Source organism: Mytilus edulis, chromosome 5, assembly GCF_963676685.1.
Source record: "Mytilus edulis chromosome 5, xbMytEdul2.2, whole genome shotgun sequence".
In the NCBI taxonomy this organism is placed as follows: Eukaryota; Metazoa; Mollusca; class Bivalvia; order Mytilida; family Mytilidae; genus Mytilus; species Mytilus edulis.
In genome coordinates, this window is record NC_092348.1 from 83,890,328 (window position 1) to 83,917,492 (window position 27,165).

At 32.5% G+C, this 27,165-nt stretch overlaps 1 protein-coding gene across 2 annotated transcripts in view; it reads right to left on the reverse strand.

Annotated features, from left to right (window-relative positions):
- Nucleotides 1-366: 366 nt before the first annotated feature.
- Nucleotides 367-27,165, reverse strand: part of LOC139524660 (sortilin-related receptor-like) — an 81,058-nt gene continuing 54,259 nt past the window's right edge. For both annotated transcript variants that reach the window (XM_071319637.1, XM_071319638.1), the window contains 13 exons: nucleotides 20,264-20,433; nucleotides 19,391-19,515; nucleotides 15,123-15,233; nucleotides 14,519-14,765; nucleotides 12,758-12,859; nucleotides 10,963-11,075; nucleotides 10,121-10,328; nucleotides 9,535-9,641; nucleotides 8,768-8,954; nucleotides 7,321-7,421; nucleotides 4,497-4,695; nucleotides 3,969-4,181; nucleotides 367-3,372 (listed from right to left, as the gene is read on the reverse strand). In XM_071319637.1, the coding sequence (XP_071175738.1) occupies nucleotides 3,308-3,372; nucleotides 3,969-4,181; nucleotides 4,497-4,695; nucleotides 7,321-7,421; nucleotides 8,768-8,954; nucleotides 9,535-9,641; nucleotides 10,121-10,328; nucleotides 10,963-11,075; nucleotides 12,758-12,859; nucleotides 14,519-14,765; nucleotides 15,123-15,233; nucleotides 19,391-19,515; nucleotides 20,264-20,433 (1,948 nt within the window). In that variant the 3' untranslated portion in view covers nucleotides 367-3,307. The remainder of the gene's footprint in view (nucleotides 3,373-3,968; nucleotides 4,182-4,496; nucleotides 4,696-7,320; nucleotides 7,422-8,767; nucleotides 8,955-9,534; nucleotides 9,642-10,120; nucleotides 10,329-10,962; nucleotides 11,076-12,757; nucleotides 12,860-14,518; nucleotides 14,766-15,122; nucleotides 15,234-19,390; nucleotides 19,516-20,263; nucleotides 20,434-27,165) is intronic.

The following is a 27,165-nucleotide window of genomic DNA, read 5'->3' on the forward strand; positions in this document are numbered from 1 at the left end:
CTTTAACCTGAAGCGGGACAGACAGACGAACGAACGGACGGACGCACAGACTAGAAAACATAATGCCCCTCTACTATCGTAGGTGGGGCATAAAAATCAGTGTACAAAAGTTGAAGGAAAGCATGAGATATAAAAGGACTTGTGTCGTTTGAATAGTTGATTGTCTTCTGAAATGCTTGCACCACATGACATTGAAATATTTGGTATTTCAACTCTACTTGTTGTTTTAGAACAAGGACTGTTAACTAATTTGATTTTCAGTATTATGGAGATATCATGTGAATATTTCACAGCACCAGAAGAATATGAAACACTAAAATATATTATTGTAACATGACGTTTATGGCTTCAAATAAACAAAGAACATGTTATTCAAACATTTATTCAAGGACAGTATGATTCAGCACAGTGGAAGATAATTAAACAGATATATTGTTCACTTGATTATTCATCTGAAGCAGAGATTTGTTGAATTAAAATAAGTATAAATATTTATCACCACATTCCCTGCTTTAACAAAGAGACAGCCATATAAGGTTTACCATTTGATCATGTACAGCTAAGAAGTAATTTAATATCCAGAAAAATGTATTATTTCTTAATTTCATTTTGTATAAAGCATTTCAATATCATTATATTATATGTCACATACATATTCTTGTTTGTTTTAATTTTTTTTTCCTGGCATAGTTTTATAATGTATAAATACCAATTATCTAAATATGTGAATATTTTTTTCAAATAATCAGTTGTAGGTTCATTTGAATCATTTCACTAAGGTGTAAAATTTCTGATTATGTTGGTTGATTATACAATTTTTTAACAATGTTTCTATTTACAGCTGTTTTATAGATAAATAGTTATGGAGTATTCACAAAACACAACCATCTGCAGTATAACAAAGATAAATTTTATAATATAACTTGCACTAGGACCATTAAAGCTTTTCCACTTAAATAGAATTATAATTTGAAAAAAATACCAAAATCGTGTCAATCAGATTAACACAAATAAACATGTGTGGAGTTATTATTATTTATTTTTGACAGCATAATATTTTCTTCTTTCTTTCTTTTTTGCATTTGATAAACATGAGAATATCTGTTCAACAGTTATTATCTTTGATGTTGAGTTACCAGCACTTAACAATTTCATCCAAGAAGTTCAAATGTGTCCAAATATATACAAAATGAAGTCAAATTCTGGAATTTCTTCATGACAAAAAAATGTATACCTCTACATATAAAAACAAATTAAGTTCTTCATATAACAATATATACACAACTCTTTTAAAATATTTACATCAAATAAAATTTCCTTATATCCAACTTTCCCACAAAAAGCAGTTCAGATGACCAGAATTTAAATCTGGAAGAAAGGTGTTTCAATACACATTTATGTCACATAAACAAAATCTACTGTACATTTCTGTAACAAATCTGACTCTATCCATAACAAATCTAAAACCTGTATTGTCAGCAATTCTCATGAACATAATTATTGCTCTATAGGGAAAATACATTTTGAATACAAACCACATATACAAAGGAATTTATTTAATCGTATGATACACTGGGTACTGGAATGGATTATTGTAAAGTCAATACATACACATCAGATATAAGACATTTCTTCAATTTAATATATAATTGTTCCAGTAGACAGCAATCATCAACAGAGAGATGACAAATCATAAGGATGAAACTGTTTTAGTTTCCTGTCCCAAGTTCAAAGCACCTTCTTAATGTGGTAAGTTTTAACCTAATCACTGCTCCTCATGGGGTATCCAGTAATCATATAATCATAAATAGTTGGCCAATATAATCACATTAATCATTAATTATTTTATTAAACAGGATTAATCAAATAATAAAAAAAAAACAGTCCTAGATTTTCAAATATTCTTGACATATTAGGTCTGGTAGTCAAATAATCACCCTAAAAATGATGAAGTAATCATAAAATCAAAAATCCCATGAGGAGGGTCTTAACCATCAGTCAAAATATTTGGTCCCTTAGTTATCATATTCAGATCATCATTTTGAAAGATAAGTGTATATATATACAAAAATACAATCAGCTGTATTCTTATGAGGATTCCATTTATCAGTATGTCAGTGAGATTAAAACAAATTAGTATCAGTGTAAACAAAGTATATAAATATCTTACCATCAATAATATACAAAACAAGTCAAAAACCACAAATATGTGTCAATAAAATTAGGGCATAAAATAATAAATTTAGAAGCACAATATACAATAGTACAGAAAATAATAAACAGAAAATTGATATTAATGTAACCAGCTTAGCACATAACTGTATGCTTACATTTCTGGGCAGCTTATAAACAGAGACAAGATTTTCAATTAAATTCTGAGATTTTCGTCTGAGATTTGTTTTCAAAATTTCTAGTGTTAGTACTAAGGGGTAAATTCTTCTTAAAAAATAATAATCTGGAGATTCTATTACTAAAGTGACAATAAATGCTGAAGCAAAAGACTAAAAGAAATCAGTTGAGAAAATATAATTTAATATCTGCCTCATGCACCCCATTTAAAAGAAAATAGAAACTGAAAACTATAGAATTTAGTTCTTATAATCAGATCTTGTATGACCCCCCAGCTATCCAAAGATACAACACAAATCAAACATTGAAAGATCTTTGGTTACATTAATGGAATATTATAGTATAACAATTAGCTATTCTGTATAAAGATTCATTTTAAAATTAATACACATTTCCTTTTATTTGACTAAACATCATGCACCAACTTCAAATTCAAGCTAATATATATAAAACATCAGGAAAAAATATTTTTGATGCAAAATTGGATCAATATATTTTTAATTCTTATGATTCCCCCAAAAAATCTAGGTTAGAATTTTCCATCAGGTTCAATCTAGTTATGTGGCAGACTGTTTTATATCACACCAAATATGATACAAAGTTCTGACAGTGACCAACAGCATTGTATAAATAAAATGTTATACTGACTGATAAACTCACAACCACTAACAATATATCAATAAATTATATATGCAAATGATGAAAAGCAGATACTGTCATTGATACATATATATTACATTGTCATAACATCATTGACATTGTCATAACATCATTGACATTGTCATAACATCTTTGAAATTGTCATAACTTCTATTACATTGTCATAAATCTTCATACAGAACAGCTTTACCACATTTAGTGACAAATATGTCAATTAGTATTATGCAAAAATAAAATCATGATATGATGCGTATGTTAACACAAATAATGGATTTTATGTTTCCATAACAACAAAGTTTCAAGCAATAACAAGAGGTTCATCATCAGAAAATCCTTGGATCATTGGAGAATCTTCATCTTCACCTGAAATAGTCAAAATTAAATGTTACTTCCATGTGAAATCAACAATTCAATGGTTATTAAATAAGTTTACACCAGTTTGTAACTTCAAAATTCTTCCACGGTTGTTTAATATATCATATTTTCCCTCTAGATAGAGTGCATAAATTTGATTTTGAGACAAGATAATTTTCATCTAGTGCATAAATTTGTATGAACCTACAGTGAAAAGTCAAGCCCTAAAAAAACAAATTTCAAGCTAAACCCAACTTATGTCAAAGTTTGTTGCATTTCCCATTAGCATATGTAATTTTTACTGCCTAAATCAAACCCTGCCAACACCTGAAACTGAGAAATTTCTTAAGACCCAACTCTGAATGTGCATTGTAATAGACCTTTGAAAACTGAGAATTACTTATCAAACTTAAAATTGTTTATTCAATGCATTTTGGGTGTTACACCGGTTTCATTCACCTTAACATATTGATTACTTTGTATTTTTCTTCTTGAAAATATTTACCATAAATCATACCTTGAGAAGGCTAATTATGATAAAGCTCTACAAATAAGTTCAATGTTTTACAATGCCATAACATCTGAAAAACTTGTAAAATACTAACCCAATTCATTACTTTCAAATGTTGTAGTCCCAGATCTTGTATCATAATGACTGTTGGCAAATGCCAGAAAACTCCTTTGAAGTCTTCTGTGTCTGATAATGAAGAAACCCAAGACAAGCACCAATGTTATAACAACTCCAGTCACAGAAACAATGATGGCAATCATTCTGGTCCTGGATATCTTGATGTCTGTCTGGGCGTGTGCATCAGGTACTAAAATTATAACACATGTGTGTAAGCATACATAGCTAATGAACAATAAACATGCAATCCAGTGGTTGTTTTTTTGTTGCTGTATATCATAATTGTCTTTCATTCATTACTTGGTAAATAAATCAGGCATTTAGCTTTCTTGTTTGAATTGTGTTACACAATGATTTAACCACCTTGACAGGCTATACAGCCCTCTCATGGTTGCTTGTGTTACATTTGTCATTTCTGGGCCTTTTATTGCTGACTATGCTGTATGTTTTTTTTTTTAATTTGATCTAACTTAAATTTCAAATAGTTATTCATTTAATATCTTACCGTTTGCGTCTATGAAAGGCTCCTCTGCAAATTCTCCTGGATAGCCATTGTCATCTATTATACGAAGTTTGAAGGAGTATTCAACTCCTTGGATTGTATCAACTTCGTACCATCCCTGGTCTTTACTAATATCTTTATAGAATACAAATTTATTGTCATCCTTAACAGATCCTAGTTTCTTCCAATATAACTCATATTTCTATATTAAAAAAAGAGAAAATACACAGTGACAGGTACTCTTAACATATCTAAGTCTTTTCCAATATAACTAATACTTCTATAAATAAACAGAGAAAAAAAGTGACAGGTATTATAAACATATCTAGGTCTTTCCAATAAACTCATATTTCTACAAACTAACAGAAAAAAGTGACGGGTATTCTTACAAATTTCATGTTCTTCACTTTATCTCATATATCTATAAATAAACAGGGAAAAACCAAAATGAAAAAATTTAATATATCTCAGTATTTTCCAATATAACTCACATTTCTACAAACTAACAGAAACTAGATGTGTCAAAGCGACATGAATGGCCCCGTCCCAAAAAGTTGGAAAATCTGCAATTTCAATAACACATGTGGACACAAACATGATGGTAGTCTCACATATCAAAAATTAGCTCAAAATCTGGAGGAGTATAGAAAAAAAATCTGTACAACTATGATTTTCAATAATTTATGAAAGTCCAAACCCTGTAATTTCAGCAAAAATTAGGCGATAAATACGGAAAATTTCGAAATAATTGTTTGGCTGCCATTGTTTGTTTTTCTATATGAACGAACAGCAAAAGGTAAGTAGTTTGTGATTATTTTTTACGATTTTGTGACTTTCTTTCAAATTCACTTTATTTGGGAAATGTACACAGAAATAGGTCGCTTTCAGGGTCTGTACTGTCGTCTAAACTACTGATTGTTAAGCCAAAACGATGTGTACGTACCAAGATTCAAGATTTATAAATCATATTTTGGAGTTCGAGTTTAAATGATCGAGTGACAAATTGTGCATTTTATGTTACAATGATATAAACAATACACGTGTGAGGGGAAATACAATTTAGCTATTTGAATAAGCATTCAACATGTTTATTAAATGGAAATCAAGTTATAAAACATTTTTCTTTTTCAATTTCAGTTTCAAATCTAGCCAAAAGATTTCCATGGGCCATGGGATGAAAATATCACAGAACTGTTGGATCAGTTCTCATAGTACCAGCTATCTTCTGATGAACTACTCAGTTTTGACCAGGCAATGGCAGAGACAATAGATGACATTTTACATTGCCAAAAAAAAACAACATTATGACATTCTTCCAAAGCTTGATAAAGCTAATTGAGTTGAGCCAAATATCAATTCTTACTGAGAGAGAGCACTTTCAATTATAAAGAAATTCACACCTAATTCTGATCAGAACTTGACAATGTTACATTTGTATTGTGTGCTGTTAAAATGTATCAAATAAATTTAACTAAACTTGAAACTGACAGTTGTTTTCAATATGTGCCTATATATAGCTAGTGGTGTTGCTTTAAAAGCAACATAACAGACCACTGTAGGATACAATAAAAGTTTACAGAAGAATATATATTGTTCTTTTATAATAACACTTTTGTATAATGTGAAATAATGAACATTACCACATTCATATTAAAAAGTCTGCATCTACGTCACGCGTTTTTACACGCTTTTTGACATGTCATATCATGACATGATATCCTATTGTCAGAGGTTGGCAAGTATAAAATTAGCGAAGCGGAACAAATCTTATACTTGATCTGTAACTCATCATGGTTAACTCACATATCAAAAATCAGCCCAATATCTGAAGGGGTTTAGAAAAAAGGGCTGTATAACTGTGATTTTCAACAATTTCTCAAAGTCCAAAGTCTGTAATTTCGGCAAAAATTAGTGGAGCCGAACAAAAACTTAAACTTGATCTGTAACTCCGTATAATGGTTTGTTGCGAAATAACAGAATTAAAGAATTTCGGAATATCGGAATTACGGAATATGGGAATTACGAATTTTGGAATTTCAGACAAGGGTAAAACTATATGGCACCGACAACGTTGTTGGGCCATAAAAACTTTAAAAGTGCCAGGTATTCTTACAAATTCCATGTTCTTAACTTAACCTCATTTATCTATAAATGAACAGGGGAAAAACAAAGTGAAACAAGAATGTGTCCAAAGTACATAGACGCCCCACTTGCACTATCATTTTCCATGTTCAGCGATCCTTGAAATTGGGAACATGTGTACAAGGTTTCAACTTCATCAAAAACTACCTTGACCAAAAACTTTATCCTAAAACTTGCACTATCATTTTCTATGTTCAGTGGACAATGAAAGTGGGGTCAAAAATCTAAACTTTAACCTGAAGCAGGACAGACAAACGAACAGACAAAGAGACAGACACAAAGACCAGAAAACATAATGTCCCTTTACTATCGTAGGTGGGGCAATAAAATTCTAACATATCTCAGTCTCTTCAGATTTAACTCATATTTATAAATATAACAGAAACAATTCAAAGTGGCAGGTATTCTTTACAGATCTTAGTCTCTTAAAATTTCTGACTACAATTATCATTTCTTTTCCTTCAGACTATCATTTTAATGGTTTTACAATAGTCATTTTTGGGGCCCTTTATAGCTTGTTGTTTTGTGTGAACTAAGGTTCAATGTTGAAGACCATACTTTGATCTATTATAATGGTTTTTCTTTTACAAATTGTGACTTGCATGAGAGAGTTATCTCATTGGAAATCATACCACATCTTCTTACATTTGATTATCTATTTACCAGAGTTTGGAGTCATACAGACCTGAATATGTCCTACTGCTCCACTTGGAGGATTCCAGATTAGTTTAATCTTGTCGTCCTCTTGTAGTATTTCCTTAAACTCCTCAGGGGCTCCATAAGGCACTATAAATCAAACAATGAAAGTGATTCAATATGAACAACACTATATAAATAACAGATGGTCATTGTTATATATTGTTCGTTTCTCTTTGTGTTGCATTTTAACGTTGAGTCGTTTGTGTTTTCTCTTATTTTTGAGATATTGAGATAAGACGTGGCACGGTACTTGTCTATCCCAAATTCATGTATTTGGTTTTCATGTTACATTTGTTATTCTCGTGGTGTTTTGTCTGATGATTGGTCTGTTTCTGTGTGTGTTGCGTTTCGATGTTGTGTCGTTGTTCTCCTCTTATATTTAATGCGTTTCGCTCGGTTTTGGTTTGTTACCCCGATTTTGTTTTTTGTCCATGGATTTATGAGTTTTGAACAACGGTATACTACTGTTGCCTTTATGTATATTGCTAAGAGGGTTATAGGGCAAACTATAACTGTAAATTCAGAAATTATTGTGATGTTTTTATTATTGCAAAAAGTGTGACAGGGTTATAATCACAATAATTGATACTCAGATTTGAAATTTTTTGTATGAATTAAATAGGATTTTTCTCAATATAGCATTTTAGTCTGAAATGACATTTTTTACGTGAAGCATAATAAAATTGATTGTCTCATTACAGTTATTGAGGTAGCCATTGGTTCCTCAAAAACAATATAAATATGAATGAATCAAGTCTCCCCAGAATCACCTTCATCACCAAGATTTTTCCTCTTTATCAATTAATGGGATTTGGACAATGGTCACCTTCTGTTGTCTAAATCCAGAATATTCAAGTTAATTTTTCTTAACTACCAATCTATTCATCTCACTGTTAAAATGAAAAATCAGTTTACAGAATTATGGTGATTGTTTTTTTGTAAAGGAATTTGTGTGATAATGCAGTCATCTCCTACTAAATCAGATGACCAATACCTGATATACATTGTGGCATACATCTGTCGTTTGGTCTCTTGAGTATAGTGTCTCATAGGCAATCATACCATATATTCCTATTTTATGTTTATATGTAACTATCACTTTCAATAATTGAGTAATTTCTAGGCCTTGCAATTAGAAATATTAGAAATATTTGTGTATGATTATGAATCAAATACTAGATTTGGTGTTTCGTCATGAACCCCACATGAAATATACTAATACCATACCAATCAATAGGGGGTCACCATGTGACACATTAAACCAATCAAAATTTCCCTAACTTACCTGAGGTGCGATAATAGTGAATAGAGGTCTGACCAGTGTGCTATTTTCTATTTTCTATTTCCAAATTTCTTTTAAGGATACATGTATTACTAACATACTTTTATAATGAGTTGTCACTAGTGTTCAATTTTCTATGAATATTACTTACACACTGTTATAGTGAGTGGTTCTGACCAGCGGGCTTTGGACAAATCGTTCTTGATACTAAGTATATAAGTAGCTCCCCTCATTAGGCCAGATTTAAAGCTGTAATACACTGTACTGTTTTTAGTGGGAAGTGTTTGCTTGATACTACTACGTCCTGTTTTGACTTCTGTCAAGTTAACAATATAACCCTGAAAAAAAAACCAGTCATTGAAATGTAAAAGTAAAAAAAAATGTATAGTCATGAGAAAGTCTACAAGTCAAAACAAAACAATATATTTTTATCAAATAAACAAGTAATACTAAATACTTATTTCTCGTGCCTGAGAAATGAAGATTTGTTCACACAAGAATATTCTGACAGTTCATCATATAATATATACACTGTAGAGAACTGTATCATGGATGTTTTTATTAAATACATCTCACAGATAAAAACATAATTAAACATTTCACCAAGATAAACCCTATAAAAAAAACAGTTATTGATTTTAACTGTCCTGATAGAGTATGCAGTACTGACAGCATTTCTTAGTAACTTAAAACTTGTGAATATATTAATGTACTATGTTGTGATGTTACACTATTGCTTCAGGTGAGGGTGAAGGTTGGTACCTATTAAAACATTGAAAATACCATACTTTGACCTATAATGGTTTACTTTTACAAATTGTGACTTGGATGGATGGAAAGTTGTCTCCTTGACACTCATACCACATCTTCTTATATCTATTAAAATCTTTTCCAGTCATCACATCAATCACTACTTACCAATGGTGCACCAGGATCATAGCACCCAGCATTCCATGAAATTTTTAATGACGTTGGGTTGTCCTTGTCAAATACGGGATCTATATTCTCTGGTTGTGCGGTATCATCTGAGAGAAAAAACAAACACTTTCAAACACAGTAAATCTGAAAATCATGTTTTTATCAGTGATAATAATATAACCTGGTGAGCATCACAATAATTAAAACTCACATTCTCATATCTGATCTGTAAATATATAACTGTATGCAGTTTCTACATAAATCAATAATCTAAACTTTTTGTTGGTCATGTCGAAATAAAAATAATAAATGCTCCCAATAATTTCTGAATTCATTTTACAACACAACTATTGCATATATATATGAATCACTTATGAAAATGTTATTAATTCAAAATATGATGAAAGCAAACTTGAAGTGCATTACATTGTAATTATATAACTTAATAGAACTATTTTCAAATCAGATGTAATACATCTAAAAATGTTAGCCTTTTTCAAATGACATTGCAAACATTGAGATATTTCTAAACAGCATTGATATAAATAAATACAGTTTTCTATGAGAAGAATACTTGTTACTTTACCTTCTCCTGTCTGCATTGTTTTTCGTTGTCTGGATGGTGGACAACGTCCAGGTTTGGAGACAGCCACTAGAAATGAATAAGATTCACATGCCCGTAGATTGTGTACAACTGTAAAAGCCTGACCAGTAACAGTTTTACTCAAAGCCTTTGTAACGTAGTTGTCCCCATCCATATCTTGTGGATTGTAGTCATAGAACAGTGTATAAGTCTGTAAAATAAATATCAAAGATTTTCTTACAATACTGTAAAGTACTAGAGGCAGCTGAAGGGGGGACTAGGGCCTGAACCCCTCTTTTTGTAGAAAAAATAGGTTGATTATATAGGGAATTACTGAAGCATGACTGGAGCGGGCCCATCTTAGGCAGTCAGTAAGACACCACTTATGAAAATTTCTGGATTTGCCACTGAGTACAATTTATCTCCCCTTGTTTACAAGTAAGCACTTTAAGAAACATGAGGCTTACAGGGTTATGTTTCACTGGTCTTACATTTTTGCTATGATTGAAACATCTTTAAATAATTTCTTCCAAACAAAGTAAGAACTACTACATAAAGTACTTATTAGTAACTTTTTGTAACTGGTATAAAAAGTTTGCTACTATTTTTCAAAATAAATGGAAAATCTGTTTACAGGTCAGAGTTTCATGACATTTGGTTAGAGAACAAAAACTAATTTTGGTATGTACTGATGTACCCATTAGCTACAGATGTACTGACAGGGTTAGACTTATGGTCATCTACACCATAATGGGATTTTATTGACAAGTTAATGTCAGCATAGACAAATCAATTTGTTATTCTTCAATTTTTCTCCTTTCAAAGTTACATAACTACTCACTTACCAGGTTTATTTTATTATCAGGATGGTTTGGTGGGTTCCATTTTATTTGATAAACACCACTATCCAATGACTGGAAAATTGCTTCATTCCATGAGGGCAGGTAAGAAAATGTTCCTGGAAATCCAAAATAAAAAGTTCTAAATGATGGTTTGTTTACAATGAATATAACAGAATCACATCAATATGCAAAAAATCAGGACAATAATTATCTTAAACTTAATGTGAAATCATAAATCTCATGTTTTATTAAGGATTTGATACTGTAGAACATGAAGTAATAATTAGTTTTTGTTTTGTAACATGTAAGAGTGTCATTTAAATTTGTTTTCAACAAGCCCACTGTTTTTCATCCCATATAAATCATTTAATAGCAGGGCTCACACTACTTCAGAATTATAGGGAGAAGTGGCTTCTCTTTTTGAAACTGATAGGGAGAAGTAGTGAGATTTGAAAGAGAAGTGCTCATTCGTGCGGTGCGCTACAATGTTTGGATTTTACTATAGTATAAAGGGTCATATGTAACTAATGTTCTTTCTATATTATTCAATTCATATCTGAGTATACAATTAAAGTAACATTTCAAATTAAAAGTGGTTTAAGTTTTTACTAAGGTTCTTGTGAGAAACTACCAACTAAATATTTAATATCTAGCACTAAAACAATATTTTTTTATTTTTAAAAATGTAAAGAAATTTTAATATATCAATTACAGTTTAATTCAAATCTATGTTGTGTATGAAATTCAGTGTTTCTCATAAAACAAAATAAAGTTATTAAGCTGGGCCATAATATAATTAATAGTCATAGAGTTAAGCAACTTTGAAACAATCCATAAAAAAAATAGGGAATTATATATACACCAATCAATTAGATGTAACCAAAAGTCTCTTAATGCGTGTGGAATACGTAATTTTTCCCTTTGGGATCAATATTCTTCTGTCAGCTGTTCCATCCGTCCGTCCGTAGTAATTATTGTAAAAGTATGGATTTCGGTCATAGCTGGTCCGGTTCAGATCCGTAGTTTAGAAATCGGTCAATGGCGGACGAATGCAAGAAAATTTACAAAAATAAACGATGTTTGACAAGTTATTTGGAAAGGAACATGACGTTTTTAATGCAATAAATGGATTAAACATTTACTGGAGGCAACTTTTATCACGTTTAAATAAAGTAACAAACTTATTTTGCCGCTGAAATTTAGGTTGATGTACGTTTTCGAGTAACAAGCACCGGGAACTTACGGAAATGCACGAAGTGATAAAAAGTTGTATTTTTATCAAATAACCTGCTACACACTGCAAAGATAATGCTTCAACCTCTTTTCTTAAGATAATGAATCGTTTATGTCTAAATTTCTTTAATTATCAATAAAAAATTGATGTTTCACCAACTTGTAAAAATTAAAAATGTCCGATAACGGAGGCGACTGAAAGCGAGTATCGTCAAGAACAGGGCGACTTGTTTTCGCTTTTGGGGGTCGGGGAAAGCGAAGTGACGGTCTGGAAAGCGACTACTTCGCCCAAGTCGCCTGGTAGCGTGAGCCCTGAATAGTGTGGATTCATTATTCGGTGGATTTCCTGAGTTCAGCTGAACAACAAATATACTGGTAAATGTTCAACAAAGTAAAGATTTCTTGAATTTTTGTATCCACACTTTGGCAAAACCATGATATCAAGTTATTATTTTCTTGAATCAATGAAAACTCGTATCAACGAAAATATTCAATGAATGAACATGATTAACGACATAAAACTAATGCCTTACTAGTAATAGGAATGTAAACTACATTGACTTACTTTTAGATGGAATGTATACTGCACTGGTTGTTGGTCCTTCACCAAGATTGTTACTGGCACTTATCAAGAAAAAGTAGGTCTCTGATGGACAAAGATTACAAACTGAAATATTGATAAAAAACATTTATAGCATAAACAATATTTTATTACATAAAATATACATACTTTACACATTAACAAAAATGCATTTAATTTAGTTATCTAATACATGTAGCTATATATTGCTTATCTTAGTGTACATTCACATGTGATTGTTTATTTTCCCTTATAATTTCTCTCTAATAAACATTGACCATTGGTCTAAATTGAAACTTTAACATTTTGAATTTTAAGTTATATTGCGTGAATTTCATCAAAGAGGGAATAGTTTTCTTTACTTAATAAGTCAAACAACAGTATTATAAGCTCAGTTTTCATTACAACTAAACCACCCTTCCATCCAAAGCTATTTAAATAGAGAATGTATATGTTTTTCATTTATTTGTATACTGACTTTTATGGTTTTATCTTTGTAGTGCAGATATCTTTTTGATTGATTATTTTATATGCATGTTTCTTAATACTAAGTTTAATAAATTTAGCTGAACAACTTGTGAGTTGATCCCATAATGATATGGTGTTTTGTTTTAAGTAGAAGTCTAAGTGATGTGTTTAAAGGGTTAAATATTTCATTTCTGGTTGAGGAACAAATGATAACATAATTGATTTGAGAAACAAAAATAATATTAATGTTAAAATCTATCTTCTGACCTAGTCTTACTTACAATTAACAATGTTATGCCACATTTTTGGTAAATTAAAGAAAGTTGCTTGCCTAAAATATTTGCATTTTAGATTTCTGTTGAAAATTCCACATATCTTCAGAATTTTGGGAACATTGTTGTACCTTGTTCTTAAGAAATTTGTTGTTCGTTATTTGTAATAGATTACTGCTAGGTATGTAGTTGTGAATTGTTTTATTAGAGTTCTTACATCTTTCTTTGTTATATTTAATCTAGTTGTTTTACTTTTTTTAAAGTTTTAGACAGTTCTGGTATCTAATTCATCAACATTAAGTATATGGCTAGAATTTTTCTAGTTATTATTAGATTTGAAAATCATATTCTATATCATAGTCGTAAAAAATGGAGGAAATCAGGTACACAATATACTTAGTCAGATACCTTTGGACATTATTATTTGAATTTGGTGAAACAGATATCTCTTTTCAATATTAATATAAAACAAGAATGTGTCCTCAGTACACGAATGCCCCACTCGCACTATCATTTTTCTATGTTCAGTGGACCGTGAAATTGGGGTAAAATCTCTAATTTGGCATTAAAATTAGAAAGATCATATCATAGGGAACATGTGTACCAAGTTTGAAGTCGATTGGACTTCAACTTCATCAAAAACTACCTCGACCAAAAACTTTAACCTGAAGCGGGACAGACGGACGAACGGACGAATGAACGGACGGACGAACGGACGCACAGACCAGAAAACATAATGCCCCTCTACTATCGTAGGTGGGGCATAAAAAGAATATGTGGTATGATTGCCAATGAGACAACTCTCCACAAGAGACCAAAATGACAAAGAAATTAACAACTATAGGTCACTGTACGGCCTTCAACAATGAGCATATGCACAGTTAGCTATGAAAGGCCTCGAAATGACAATGTAAAACAAACGAGAAAGCTAACAGCCTAATTTATGTAAATTTATGTAAGTATTTTTCGTAACAAGATTTGTCCAGCCTACTGTGTATACACCTACCTTGACAAGATTGGTCCTTATCTTTTTTAGTAATAATCTGGTCTTGTCCCCAGCTGTCTTTAAATGTTACAATATAATTCTTCACTTTGTTTTCCTTAGGCAGCAAACTCCAACTTAAGCTAACACAAGAGATGTTGTTGTATTTTACAGCAAAGTTTGTCACACGTTTTTTTATTCTGTCTGAGTGGTATGTAACATCAGTGATATTAGATGGCGGACTTTCTCCAACAACAGTGGCGGCAGTCACCTTAAAAAAATATAAAACATATTGTAATGACAGTTTTTTTTATGGTCATTAAAATTGAATGTAATCAATGGACTAAAGCAAACTTGAATTATGTACACACTTTTCAAGGTATAATTTCTTCACTATCATTTTCTATGTTCAGTGGACCGTGAGGGAACATGTGTTCTAAGTTTCAAGTGGATTAGAATTCAAATTCATCAAAAACAACCTCGACCAAAAAATAACCTGAAGCGGGACAAACGGATGGACGCTCTGCATGTTCTGCATCCCCTGAAAATGAAATTTGTGTGAATAGAAAATACTTTTTGCCAATTATTAATTGGTTTTTATTAGAAAATATTACAAATGTAAACTTACCCAAACATGATATGTGTGTCCATATACAACATTTAATGGTGAAATATATCCTGTGGTAAAAATTACAGGTCTCTTGGTTATTTCTTTTGTTTTTGTATCCTGACAATAAATCTGTAAAATAATAGAATTTAAACAAAATTAATATCAAGGCATAGGAGAAGGGGGGAATTGGGATAATTTGTAAATATAACTTCAAATGTTTACCCCTAATGACTATTCAGGTCAGGTGGTTTGAACTGAAAACTGGTGCAGAAAACAAAATTATTTAAGGTAGAACTGATGAGGTTTCTGATTTGGGACATAATGAATGGAAAAAACATATTACCCTCCAGAATTTTTTTCTGTGGAGTATAATACTGATTCCACAATATCTACTTATTATAAGTGATTCCATTAATATATATCGACCTAATCACAACCTTAAACATTTAACACACTAAACAGATTTGATGTAAATATATACAACTGAGAAAAGCATGCCCTTGCACAAATATAAGTATCATCATAATAAGACCATAGACAAGTTCCATCCTGTTTCAAAATAACAAGAATTCTAAAAGATTGTAAATTGATAGTATATAAATAAAGAAACTAAAAAAGCAGACAAAAATGTAGGGTCAATCATCAATGTGCTGGTTTTCGAGATATTAGCCATTGAAATTTGGCAGGAAATAATTTTCTAATGATTTTTCATACATTTAACATTGCCACCTTTTTTTTGCTTCAAAAACGATGAGGAGTTCCAATTCCTGACAAAAATTCTAAAACAAGAGGAGCAAACATCCTGAACATAAAATAGGATATGTCAAACTGTCAATGGATTATCACAATACAAAAATTTATAACACAAAAATGGTATGGAGCTGCCTGCCAGGACACTGTAACCAACATTAATAACCTTTTTTTTGAGGGACAACTCATTAATAAACAGGAACAATTGTATCAATAAAAAATATCATGAGTTTTCTACAAAAATTGGGACTGTCTGGATATGAAAGGGGCACTAGCTACAATATATAAAAAAAATCTAATATATCATTTTCTTGGCTCAATCATTAATGAAGTGCAAATAGTGAAATAAACATCGCGTTTCGCAGCCAGTATGGTTCAATTTTGTCAAAATAAGCTAAAAAACATTGATGCAAGTAAATAATTTCGACCTCATTGAATCTGTTTTCATGTGAACTTCAATTTAAACCCTAAGTTTGAGATGGATAACACGTGAATTGTATGTGTAAAATTATTTAAAGGAAAAGAATGTTGGACATTGAAAGTGAAACAAAGGGAAATTATTTGATTGACTGATTCGATCCACAAATATCATTCTTTATACAGGTAAAAACGATGATAACATATTTTTTTCATCTATAATATGAAATTAAATAGACCTAGAAAATTCCAACAGCACCAGTTTGCTTAATCTATTTATATCTATATTTTGTGTTTACATTTCTTGTATGGTCATCAATGACCTTAGAGGTCAACTTAATAGTTAATTAGATGGCGTCTATACTAAATTACACACGAAACTGATCATGAATTTGACAGCCAGTGCCCCTTTAAATGTTGTCATAGAATTATTTTTTTTCAATTCCACTGATTGGGTTCATATTTAACATATCACTTGCATATTCATTTTTGTCTGCATATCTATTTTCAAGATTAATAAATGCCTTGAATGGATAAGTATCTACCATATACATTCATTGAATTATGTAAAGAATAGAGAATTAACAAGAGGCTCTCAAGAGCCTGAATCGCTCACCTTAATTCTTTTGGTTAAATCTCTCATCAATGATTATTTTGGCTTTTCAATTTATTTAAATGTTTTTTTTTGGATCGTCCTATTTTCTTCAAAAGCCAAAAAAAAAAATCATTTTCTCCTATGTTCTATTTTAGCCATAGGAGCTATGTTTCTTGACATACAAGGAAATAAAATATAAAATTTATACTAGATACTCTGAAACTCATTTAGCCTAAGTTTGGCTGAAATTGATACAGCAGTTTCAAAGGAGAAGATTTTTTAAAGTAAGTCAACATGATGAACAAATTGTGAAAAAAGTCTTTAAAGGGCAATAACTCCTTAAGGAGTCAATTGACAATTTTGGTCAAATTGACTTAATTGAAGATCTTACTTTGCTGAACATTATTGCTGTTTACAGTTTATTTCTATCTATAATTATATTCAAGATAATAAACAAAAACAGCAAAATTTCCTTAAAATTATCAATTCAGGGGCAGCAACCCAACAACAGGTTGTCTGATTCATCTGAAAATTTCAGGGCAGATAGAAATTGACCTGATAAACAATAATACCCAACGTCAGATTTGCTCTAAATACTTTGGTTTTTGAGTTATAAGCCAAAAACTGCATTTGACCCCTATGTTCTATTTTTAGCAATGGTGACCATGTTTGTTGATAGATCATAACTTCGGATACAATTTACAAACTAGATACCCTAAGGAACATTCAATTAAAGTTTGGAAGTATTTGGCCCAGTAGTTTCAGAGAAGAAGATTTTTGTAAAAGATTACTAAGATTTACGAAAAATGGTTAAAAATTGACTATAAAGGGCAATAACTCCTAAAGGGGTCAACTGACCATTTCTGTCATGTTGACTTATTTGTAAATCTTACTTTGCTGAACATTATTCCTGTTTACAGTTTATCTCTATCTATAATAATATTCAAGATAATAACCAAAAACAGCAAAATTTCCTAAAAATTACCAATTCAGGGGCAGCAACCCAACAACAGGTTGTCTGATTCATCTGAAAATTTCAGGGCAGATAGATCTTGACCTGATAAACAATATTACCCAACGTCAGATTTGCTCTAAATGCTTTGGTTTTTGAGTTATAAGCCAAAAACTGCATTTGACCCCTATGTTCTATTTTTAGCAATGGCGACCATGTTTGTTGATAGATCATAACTTCGGATACAATTTACAAACTAGATACCCTAAGGAACATTCAATTTAAGTTTGGAAGTATTTGGCCCAGTAGTTTCAGAGGAGAAGATTTTTGTAAAAGATTACTAAGATTTACGAAAAATGGTTAAAAATTGACTATAAAGGGCAATAACTCCTAAAGGGGTCAACTGACCATTTCCGTCATGTTGACTTATTTGTAAATCTTACTTTGCTGAACATTATTCCTGTTAACAGTTTATCTCTATCTATAATAATATTCAAGATAATAACCAAAAACAGCAAAATTTCCTTAAAATTACCAATTCAGGGGCAGCAACCCAACAACGGGTTGTCTGATTCATCTGAAAATTTCAGGGCAGATAGATCTTTACCTGATAAACAATATTACCCCTGTAAGATTTGCTCTAAATGCTTTGGTTTTTGAGTTATAAGCCAAAAACTGCATTTGACCTCTATGTTCTATTTTTAGCAATGGCGACCATGTTTGTTGATAGATCAAAACTTCGGATACAATTTATAAATTAGATACCCTAAGGAACATTCAGTTAAAGTTTGAAAGTATTTGGCCCAGTAGTTTCAGAGGAGAAGATTCTTGAAATAGTTTACGACGACAGACGACGGACGACGACGGACGCCAAGTGATGGCATAAGCTCACTTGGTGAGCTAAAAATTGAATGGGTCAAAGAGACAATAACCTAACAAAAGAGCAGAATACAGCCCAAGCCCATTAATCGACCACATGGAGGCCAAAGCAGAAGGGGGAGGCTGAGGGGGTCTTAACATGGAATTTTGGGTACAGTTGTGCAGCTGGGATTTAAACACCCCCCATTCATATATTGAATTATTTTGAAATCCCTACCTATACATATATTTCACAGCGAAATCATAACCCATTCATATATCTATACTCTAGTGGAAAAAGATTATTAATTGTGACAGTGTAATAAAATTTGATCAATAACAAAACTTGTGTCAATAAATTTCAGAAGATGTGGAAAGTTTAATGACAAAATTTGGGAAATTCAGTGAATATGAAAAATTATGACCCGTTGATATATCACAATTGGTCAATTACTACCTATTGCTATACTTCCTCAGTAAAATTGAACCCCATTGATATATTTGATGTATCAAAAAAGGGAGCCATTCCAGCGGCACATATGCTTATACTTTCATATAAGAAGAGAACTCCCCCCCCTGTGATGGAGGCCAGCTTCAGCTTTCCAATCAACAAAAATGTATACTTGGCACTCATACCACATCTTTTTCATAAATTGTTTAGCGAACCACACTTAACTCTGAAACATACAAATAAAACAAAATAAAAAAACTTACTATATAATCAAGTATTGTACCACTTTTATTACTTGGAGCTGTCCAATTAACACTGATAGGACTGTTAATATCTGTTGTGTCTTCACTGTCTATAAAGGCTTTAACATGTGATGGTGGGTCTGGTACTGAAATTAAATAAAGCCTTGTAACCATTGTAGCAAACTGGAATATTTAAAAATAAAAAAAAGGGAGATTCCTTTCATCTATCCCAACAATAACGTAAAGGTTAAAAGAATCAATTTTGGATTACTGGTGGTGGTGGGTGATTTAGTAAAAATTGCCATTACCCTAAGTTTAAAGGTCATGACACTCTGGAATGTAAGAGCAAAAATATAATTAAAAAAAATGAAAGGAGCTTTCTTCTGTCAATTCTAATGTCGTGTCAAATGTAGGTGAGAATAGGTAAAAGTGAATTTCATTCATTGTACCATGTGTTGACACAAGGACAGATAGAATAACATTGGTATAACATAATACTTATTGAAAATAAAACAAAACAGCTGGCATATATAATAAGTCTGAATCAAGAAAATGCTGTTTAAAATTAGAAAAAAAATGCATAGTTTTCTATTAGAGGAAAAATTTTAAGTTCCCATTAACATGTTGTTTTTTTTTTGTCAGAAGGAAAGTCTCAGAAATGATGGTATCATTGGTTCAGTATGTAGTTCTTCCAAAAAAAATACTGCACATTTTTAATGTTCATTTGAGATGAAGAGCAGCAATAAAAGCATGTTTCCTTTGCATTTGTTGTTGTTTTTTTTTTGCTGTGCATGTATTGATTTTGTGTAATGGACTAATATTCTATATTATTTCTTTTCTTTTGAAATACCTGTAAAGTCCCATAGTATATAACATATAATTTTTTTGTCCTACCTGCTTGAGTTGTAGAAAACTTTGATATTTTATGTTGTCTTTGTATGGTTTTATCACTAACCACAAACACTGTAACAAAATATTTGGTCATAGGTTTCAAGCCTGTTATGTTACAAATATTCGCATTTGCACATTTTGTCACATTTGTTGATGTTGAAGCACTTGGATCCCTAAAAATAGAGGACATGTTAATTTTAAATGTTTCTCACCCTTAACAAATGAAATTGTTAGCAGGTATAAAGTCTTTTCCTTTTTTCACATAATTTTATTGACTGCTTGCTTGTTAATATAAAAATAAGGAGATGTGGTTTGATTGCCAATAAGAAAACTATCAACTCAATTTCAATGCGAAAAACACATACGATTTAATTGGCTATAAAAGCCCCGACATGAAAACTCAGTCAGTAACTATCTACAAAAACAAAACAATTCACAACAAACAAATATGATAGATAGGAACCAGCGATGAACCACTGAACTAAAGGCTTAAAAATATTCTTGGTTATTTCAGAAAGAGGTTTCGAATAAGAGCTATTTTAAAAATCAGTAAATATCATTATTTATTATATAGTTTCAACCACTGCAAAATATCAGATAGGAGATGATGATATGTTGGAGTTTAGTGGCAAATATTACATAGTATGTCCTTATTATTGGATTTCAGCGGCAAATATTGTAATAACTGGCCAAACGGGTGTCTTTTACTTTGCTGCCACCACCTGTGTTTACAGGTACACAGGGAACCTCAATAGACTAGAATAACTAGTCTAAAACAAAACAGAGAATGGTTTAAACGCGGGTGTACTTTATATTACTAGACCAACAGGGTTAAAATACTTCTGACACATTAACTTTACTTTATATTTAACAAGAAACTCAAATAGCGAGAATAATAGGGGTAAAGAATATTTAAATACGTAATAGTCTGTGTATCTAAACGCACTTTCTATCGTGTAGTTTATAGAACAGCATTACACTGTAAAATAGAGGCTGCACCTCTATAACCTGGAATCGCATATAAACTAACACTCAAGAAGTGGAAACTTCCAGGACAGTACCATCAGACTATTCCACAAATGAATATTATCTATCTGACAATCGAATAGTCTCTTGTCTCAGTCTAACAAGAAGATCTATTCTCTCATGAGACAGTCTAAGGACAACAACCAGAGACCAGTTGGACAACAATGGCGTATTATGTGTTTTCAGCAAGGAAAAGTAAGATAAATGTGAGCATTAAGATGTTTTATCAGTAAATTCACAGATTGTTCAGTAAACAATATTACACAGTTTCTATCTAAATTATTTGCTACAGTGTTCAATAAACTATTAAATATGCTATAACATTAACATATATTATATCTATGCTATCTTCTAATAAATTATATATTACAAATAACCTTAACTTGTTATATTTAATACTATGACTTCAGCCTCCTGGAGTAAGCACAGGAAGACAACTTCAATCGCTGAGATTGAGATTATTTAAGAGAAATCTAATTATTCTAGCTTCTTACAATTCCTAACCTAACAAATATTCAGGATTTACAAATATTCTCTCTGAATGCTGGAAAACTCAGCAAACAGGATACTTAACAAAATGTCCTTAACAAAATGGGAGTGGGAATGGGGAAGGCATGTAACTTTAATCCTTTTACCTTAAAGAAACAGGTTAGCAAATAAAATCTAGCCTGAATAAATAGACCAGCTATTTATATGTACATGTACGTGTACAATTATATTAAATCCATTTTTGATTCTGATCTAAGTCTTAGAATACAAAGACTTATAATGAACAGAAAACGTCCAAAATGTTCTAAACTGCAGTAAAACTGCTTAAACTACATGAAAATCATGATAGAAATATGATAAACTTCAGCTATCAACTGACCGAAAATCTGGCAACATATCCGTAGGTCTGACAAAGTAGGAAGAGCCCCTGACAAACAGGTGCAAGCTTTATATACCCGACGAAGCTATCGGGGTAACGAACGGTTCTTAACGGGGAAACGAACGGGGAACTGTGAACGGGCCTGACAAGAACGAAAATAATCCCCGATTGCTAGAATTAAGTACATAAAAACGTAAACAACATGTTTACGGAACAGAAAAATCATCTTAGTATCATTTACAATCACAAACAATATCGTTTTAATACAATAATCCTGGAATAATCAATCTACAGCCGCTATAGTATTCATACATTGTTTTACGCTAGTGGTACATAAAGTTCACTGAGGTTACACACAGATCACCTTATTTGCATAATCAATACACAAAAATCATTGTGCCGGAAATGGCGACTGAAGTGAAAGTGAAAGTTTACTACAAAAGTTATCTCGTTTATACAACAATAAAAATGGTTTTATACTTGGAAAACGGATTACATAGAACACTGAAAACATAATGAATTGAATTAAAAAGGTGAGAACCGGTGTCAAACTTTAAAATAGCCAAACATCGAATCATAGCCGATAACAGGTGCTCGACATGAAAATACACATGTCTTCCAAGGAATTTCGCTTGGCCAAATCATTACATTGGCTCCCCACTTTAGTTTTCAGTGTCCTCACGAAAACACAAAACTATCGTGAATCATTATGCTCATATTATAATGAAAATATAATTTCAACAATAACAAACTTTAAACTTTAAAACTTCAACCTTGACCATTGTTGACATGGTTAACTAGAATTATTTAACAATAAACAAGTTACTTAATTAATTGTAAGCAACAGCATTTACACACATATACATTTAATCTCTAGAAGAGTACTTTGGCAAAGTACAATCAAAATTACAAGATACAACTTGTTAAAATATAACTTCACCTTCATGTCACTATCAACATCTATAACAATATCAATATTAATTCAAAAATTTACCAATTTGAGGATTTACATTTTTAGAATGTATAATCCTACAAAACATTTCAAAAATTAACCAACAAACATAAATTTACTGACTACCATACTGGACTTAAGGTATAAGGTCAAGGATTCCTTATACCTCATAAAAATTGTTTAAAAGCTAAATACCTAAAATACAAGCTAACTAGTGTTAGATTATTGCTAGCACTAAAAATGGCAACTATTAATACTGGACAATCTCAGTAACAGTACCATAACAATTACTTAAGTAATTGAAAAACATAAAAATATTTATAACAAACAATACATTGAAAAATTATAATATATCTTCTTTTCTTCTTCTGTAGGGGTCTTCGTAAGCTGGGCTTCGCTTTTCTGTACGATACAGTTCTCCTGGGGAAGGAATTCTACATCAGCGGGAAACAGGGACGTCTATAGGTATTGACTGGAAAAATAGGTCAGCATGAGGTTTATGTTGAGATACTGTCCAACTAACTCCAAGTAATTGAAGTATCAAATCAAGTTCTCATCATCAGAAAGTGCCAGCAGGACAAAATCTAGTAGTAAATAGAAGTTACAGCGGACAATTTCAGAGGTGAATGGTAAGCCGACAGCAAAACTAAAAGGCTAATCTGCTAATGGAGGAGGTTCAGGCTCAGGCCTCATCCTAGTTACTGATTCACTAAATGCTGGAATCTTGGAAACAGACATGGTATCTTTATGCTGATCTAGTGAAGATAATCGTCGAACACTCAAGTTTGTGGAAGTTTCATACTTAGTGTTATCTTTGACATTCACCAAATGTATAACTTCAAATTCCATTAAACGTGCAGTACCAATAAGCGTGTTTTGATGTATGGTCATCTCCTTCATAAAAGGGTTTACAAGTGTAATTTTACTCATCACACGACCAGCAAGATCAACTAAACAGGTAGTAATTATAAGGGATGACTTCTCCATAAAATCAGCAGAAGGTTCTATCAAAAATTCTTGATGAGACAACCAACCGTCTAAATCTGTTTTCTCTATATATGCTGACAAGATAAGCTCACTGTATCCTGGTACAACTGTACTGTCAGCTGCTACAACCTTTCTAACTCTACTAAATTCACCAGCAAATTTAAATGGAATATACTGTTCATTCCAATATAAAATTTGATCAGCCAACCTTATTTCAGCAGGACCCATTTTGCCCATTGCAAGGATATCTAATCCTAGCAAAACGCTGTCCGCAATATGCGCTACCACTAGCTCCATATTAAAACTAAAATTTCCAAGTCTCACTCCAAAATCAGCTGTTCCCAACTCCCTGAGTGGGTTTCCAGCAGCTCCAATAAGCGAGTGCGACTGCACCAAAGGTGGTCTGACTTCTTCAGGTATCCTTAAATATAACTCTTCAGATAGAACGGTCCTAGCAGCTCCAGTATCCACTGTAAAAATAGTGGGTACATCATTTATTATCCCATCTATATAAATTCCATCCTGTCTGGACTTCTTTTCAATCTTAAAAACTGGTTTACATATAGGTTCTTCTGTTCTGAATAAACTCTGCATTTCAGAATCTTCAAAAATTTCAACAATATTATCATTTTCAAGGTCTCGAGGCAAAATTATCTCCTCTTTGATCTCAATACTTGGTTCTGCTGTATTAATAATCTCAGCTGTACTTTCTAACTCTATTGGTGGACCTAACTCCACTAAAATAAACTGTTTATCCTCCACAAAATCATGGGATATGGTACTAGGGGTATGGTCCAATACTTCAATATGGTCCATTTTAGGCTGGGTCTCTGCCGTACAATTCTCAACTTTAATACTACGGATATGGTCCAATACTTTAATATGGTCCATTTCAGGCTGGGTCTCTGCCATACATCTCTCAACTTTAATACTAGGGATATGGTCCAATACTTCAATTTGGGCCATTTCAGGCTGGGTTTCTGCCATACATTTCTCAACTTGATGCGTCAATACATTATGATCATCAAACATTTTACTTTGGGGTTTCTTGAGTCCTTCATTAACAAAAGAAATCTCACTTGATTCATTAACATCAACAAAATAAATATTCTGGCCATTTTTATGTTCATCATGGGTCTCTTCTCGGCACATAGAATTGACCGTCTTCAGTTTAAAGGGTCTGGATCATTCACAAAATCAGGGGCATTCGGATTCAAACGGGTATCAGGTCCAAAATTATTATTTCTTGGCCTTGGCTGGAAAGGAGCAGGTAAATTCTGGTTAACAGACACTGGTCTGTCGTTTCCATTTTGGTTAGGGGCATCCCTAAATCTCCTGGGCAGGGGACATTGCCTGGCAAAATGACCAACTTGATCACAATTATAACATCTCTTGTCTATCAGAGGCCTGGAATCAAATTGCCTCTGTACAAAATCTTGCTGCTGGATCTGTCGAATGGGCTTTCGGTTAACCTGGTTGAAACCTTTGGAGAAATTAAAGTCTTCATTAGGGTAGCGACAAGTTTCTTGGTAGTGTACAGTAAAATACACGGCTTCTTCTATGGAGCTGGGCTCTTTATTCAGTTCCACATGTATCCTGGCATTCTCATCTAGAAGCCCTAAAAGGAAAGTCCTTAGTAAGTCTTCCTGTCTGGTCCTTTTGTCTCTGTGGGGGTAACCTTTGTCATAAAGCATTTTCAATTCAGCAGCAAAATTCTGTACTGACTCATCATTATGCTGCCGTCTACCATAGAACCTAGAAATATAAATTTTGGTTGTATCTATCTCTCCAAATCTATTTTCTAATTCTTTAACCAGTCTTCTGTAGGATTGGGTAACTTTGCTAGACAACTGGTCGTAGACAAAGTCACCGGCTGTCCCCTGCAATCTAGGTAATAATTCGGCCAACTTCTCTTTCTTGGACCAGCTGAACAGGTTGGCAACAGCTTCAAACCTGTTGAACCAAACCTTCCACTTTTCTTTTCCTGTAAAAATGGGTAATCTGTTACTATTCTGTTGTTTACTTTTGGAGACCCTGGGGCTCCTATCTTCATCACCGCTGGACTCGGAGTCACGGTCGCTAGAACTACTACTGGACGGACTAATATGTTGGTTTCGATTACTTCTTTTTGTGGATTTTATAGCTGATGGGAAAGAGGACCTGTCTCTGTGGCTCTTCCTCGTCAGTTGCCTTACTGGGAATCCTGCTTGACCCTGCAAACTAGAAATTATTGTTTCAGTCATGTTTCTCATGACCTGCATGTTTTCTGTCATCATACCTCTCATGACACTGGTGAGGCCTTCCAGGAGCTCCATACTTTCAGTTCTCTTGGATCGGTCTGGGCTCTCCGGTACACCGTGTAGGGTAGGGGAGGGTGGTCTAGCTTCTCTATGTGTTGTGGACTGCAACCTCAGATTTCTGGCTGCTCTCGTTTTCTTCCTCAGATTCAGCATAGGAGCACTCTGGCTTGTGGTTGGTCTTTGAATGACTGTGGTATCTTCTATACACTCATCAGATGACTCAAAATCTTCACTGTATTCAGTATTTATCTCCGTGTCGTAGGTGTCTTCACCACTGTGGTCTCTGGTTGATCTTGTTTTCACCATCTCTGTTTATTCGTATTACTATTTCTAGGTATGGGTTCGTATCACTGGATACTCGGGTAACTGTTGAGTATCCCACCGCTGCCACCAATGTAATAACTGGCCAAACGGGTGTCTTTTACTTTGCTGCCACCACCTGTGTTTACAGGTACACAGGGAACCTCAATAGACTAGAATAACTAGTCTAAAACAAAACAGAGAATGGTTTAAACGCGGGTGTACTTTATATTACTAGACCAACAGGGTTAAAATACGTCTGACACATTAACTTTACTTTATATTTAACAAGAAACTCAAATAGCGAGAATAATAGGGGTAAAGAATATTTAAATACGTAATAGTCTGTGTATCTAAACGCACTTTCTATCGTGTAGTTTATAGAACAGCATTACACTGTAAAATAGAGGCTGCACCTCTATAACCTGGAATCGCATATAAACTAACACTCAAGAAGTGGAAACTTCCAGGA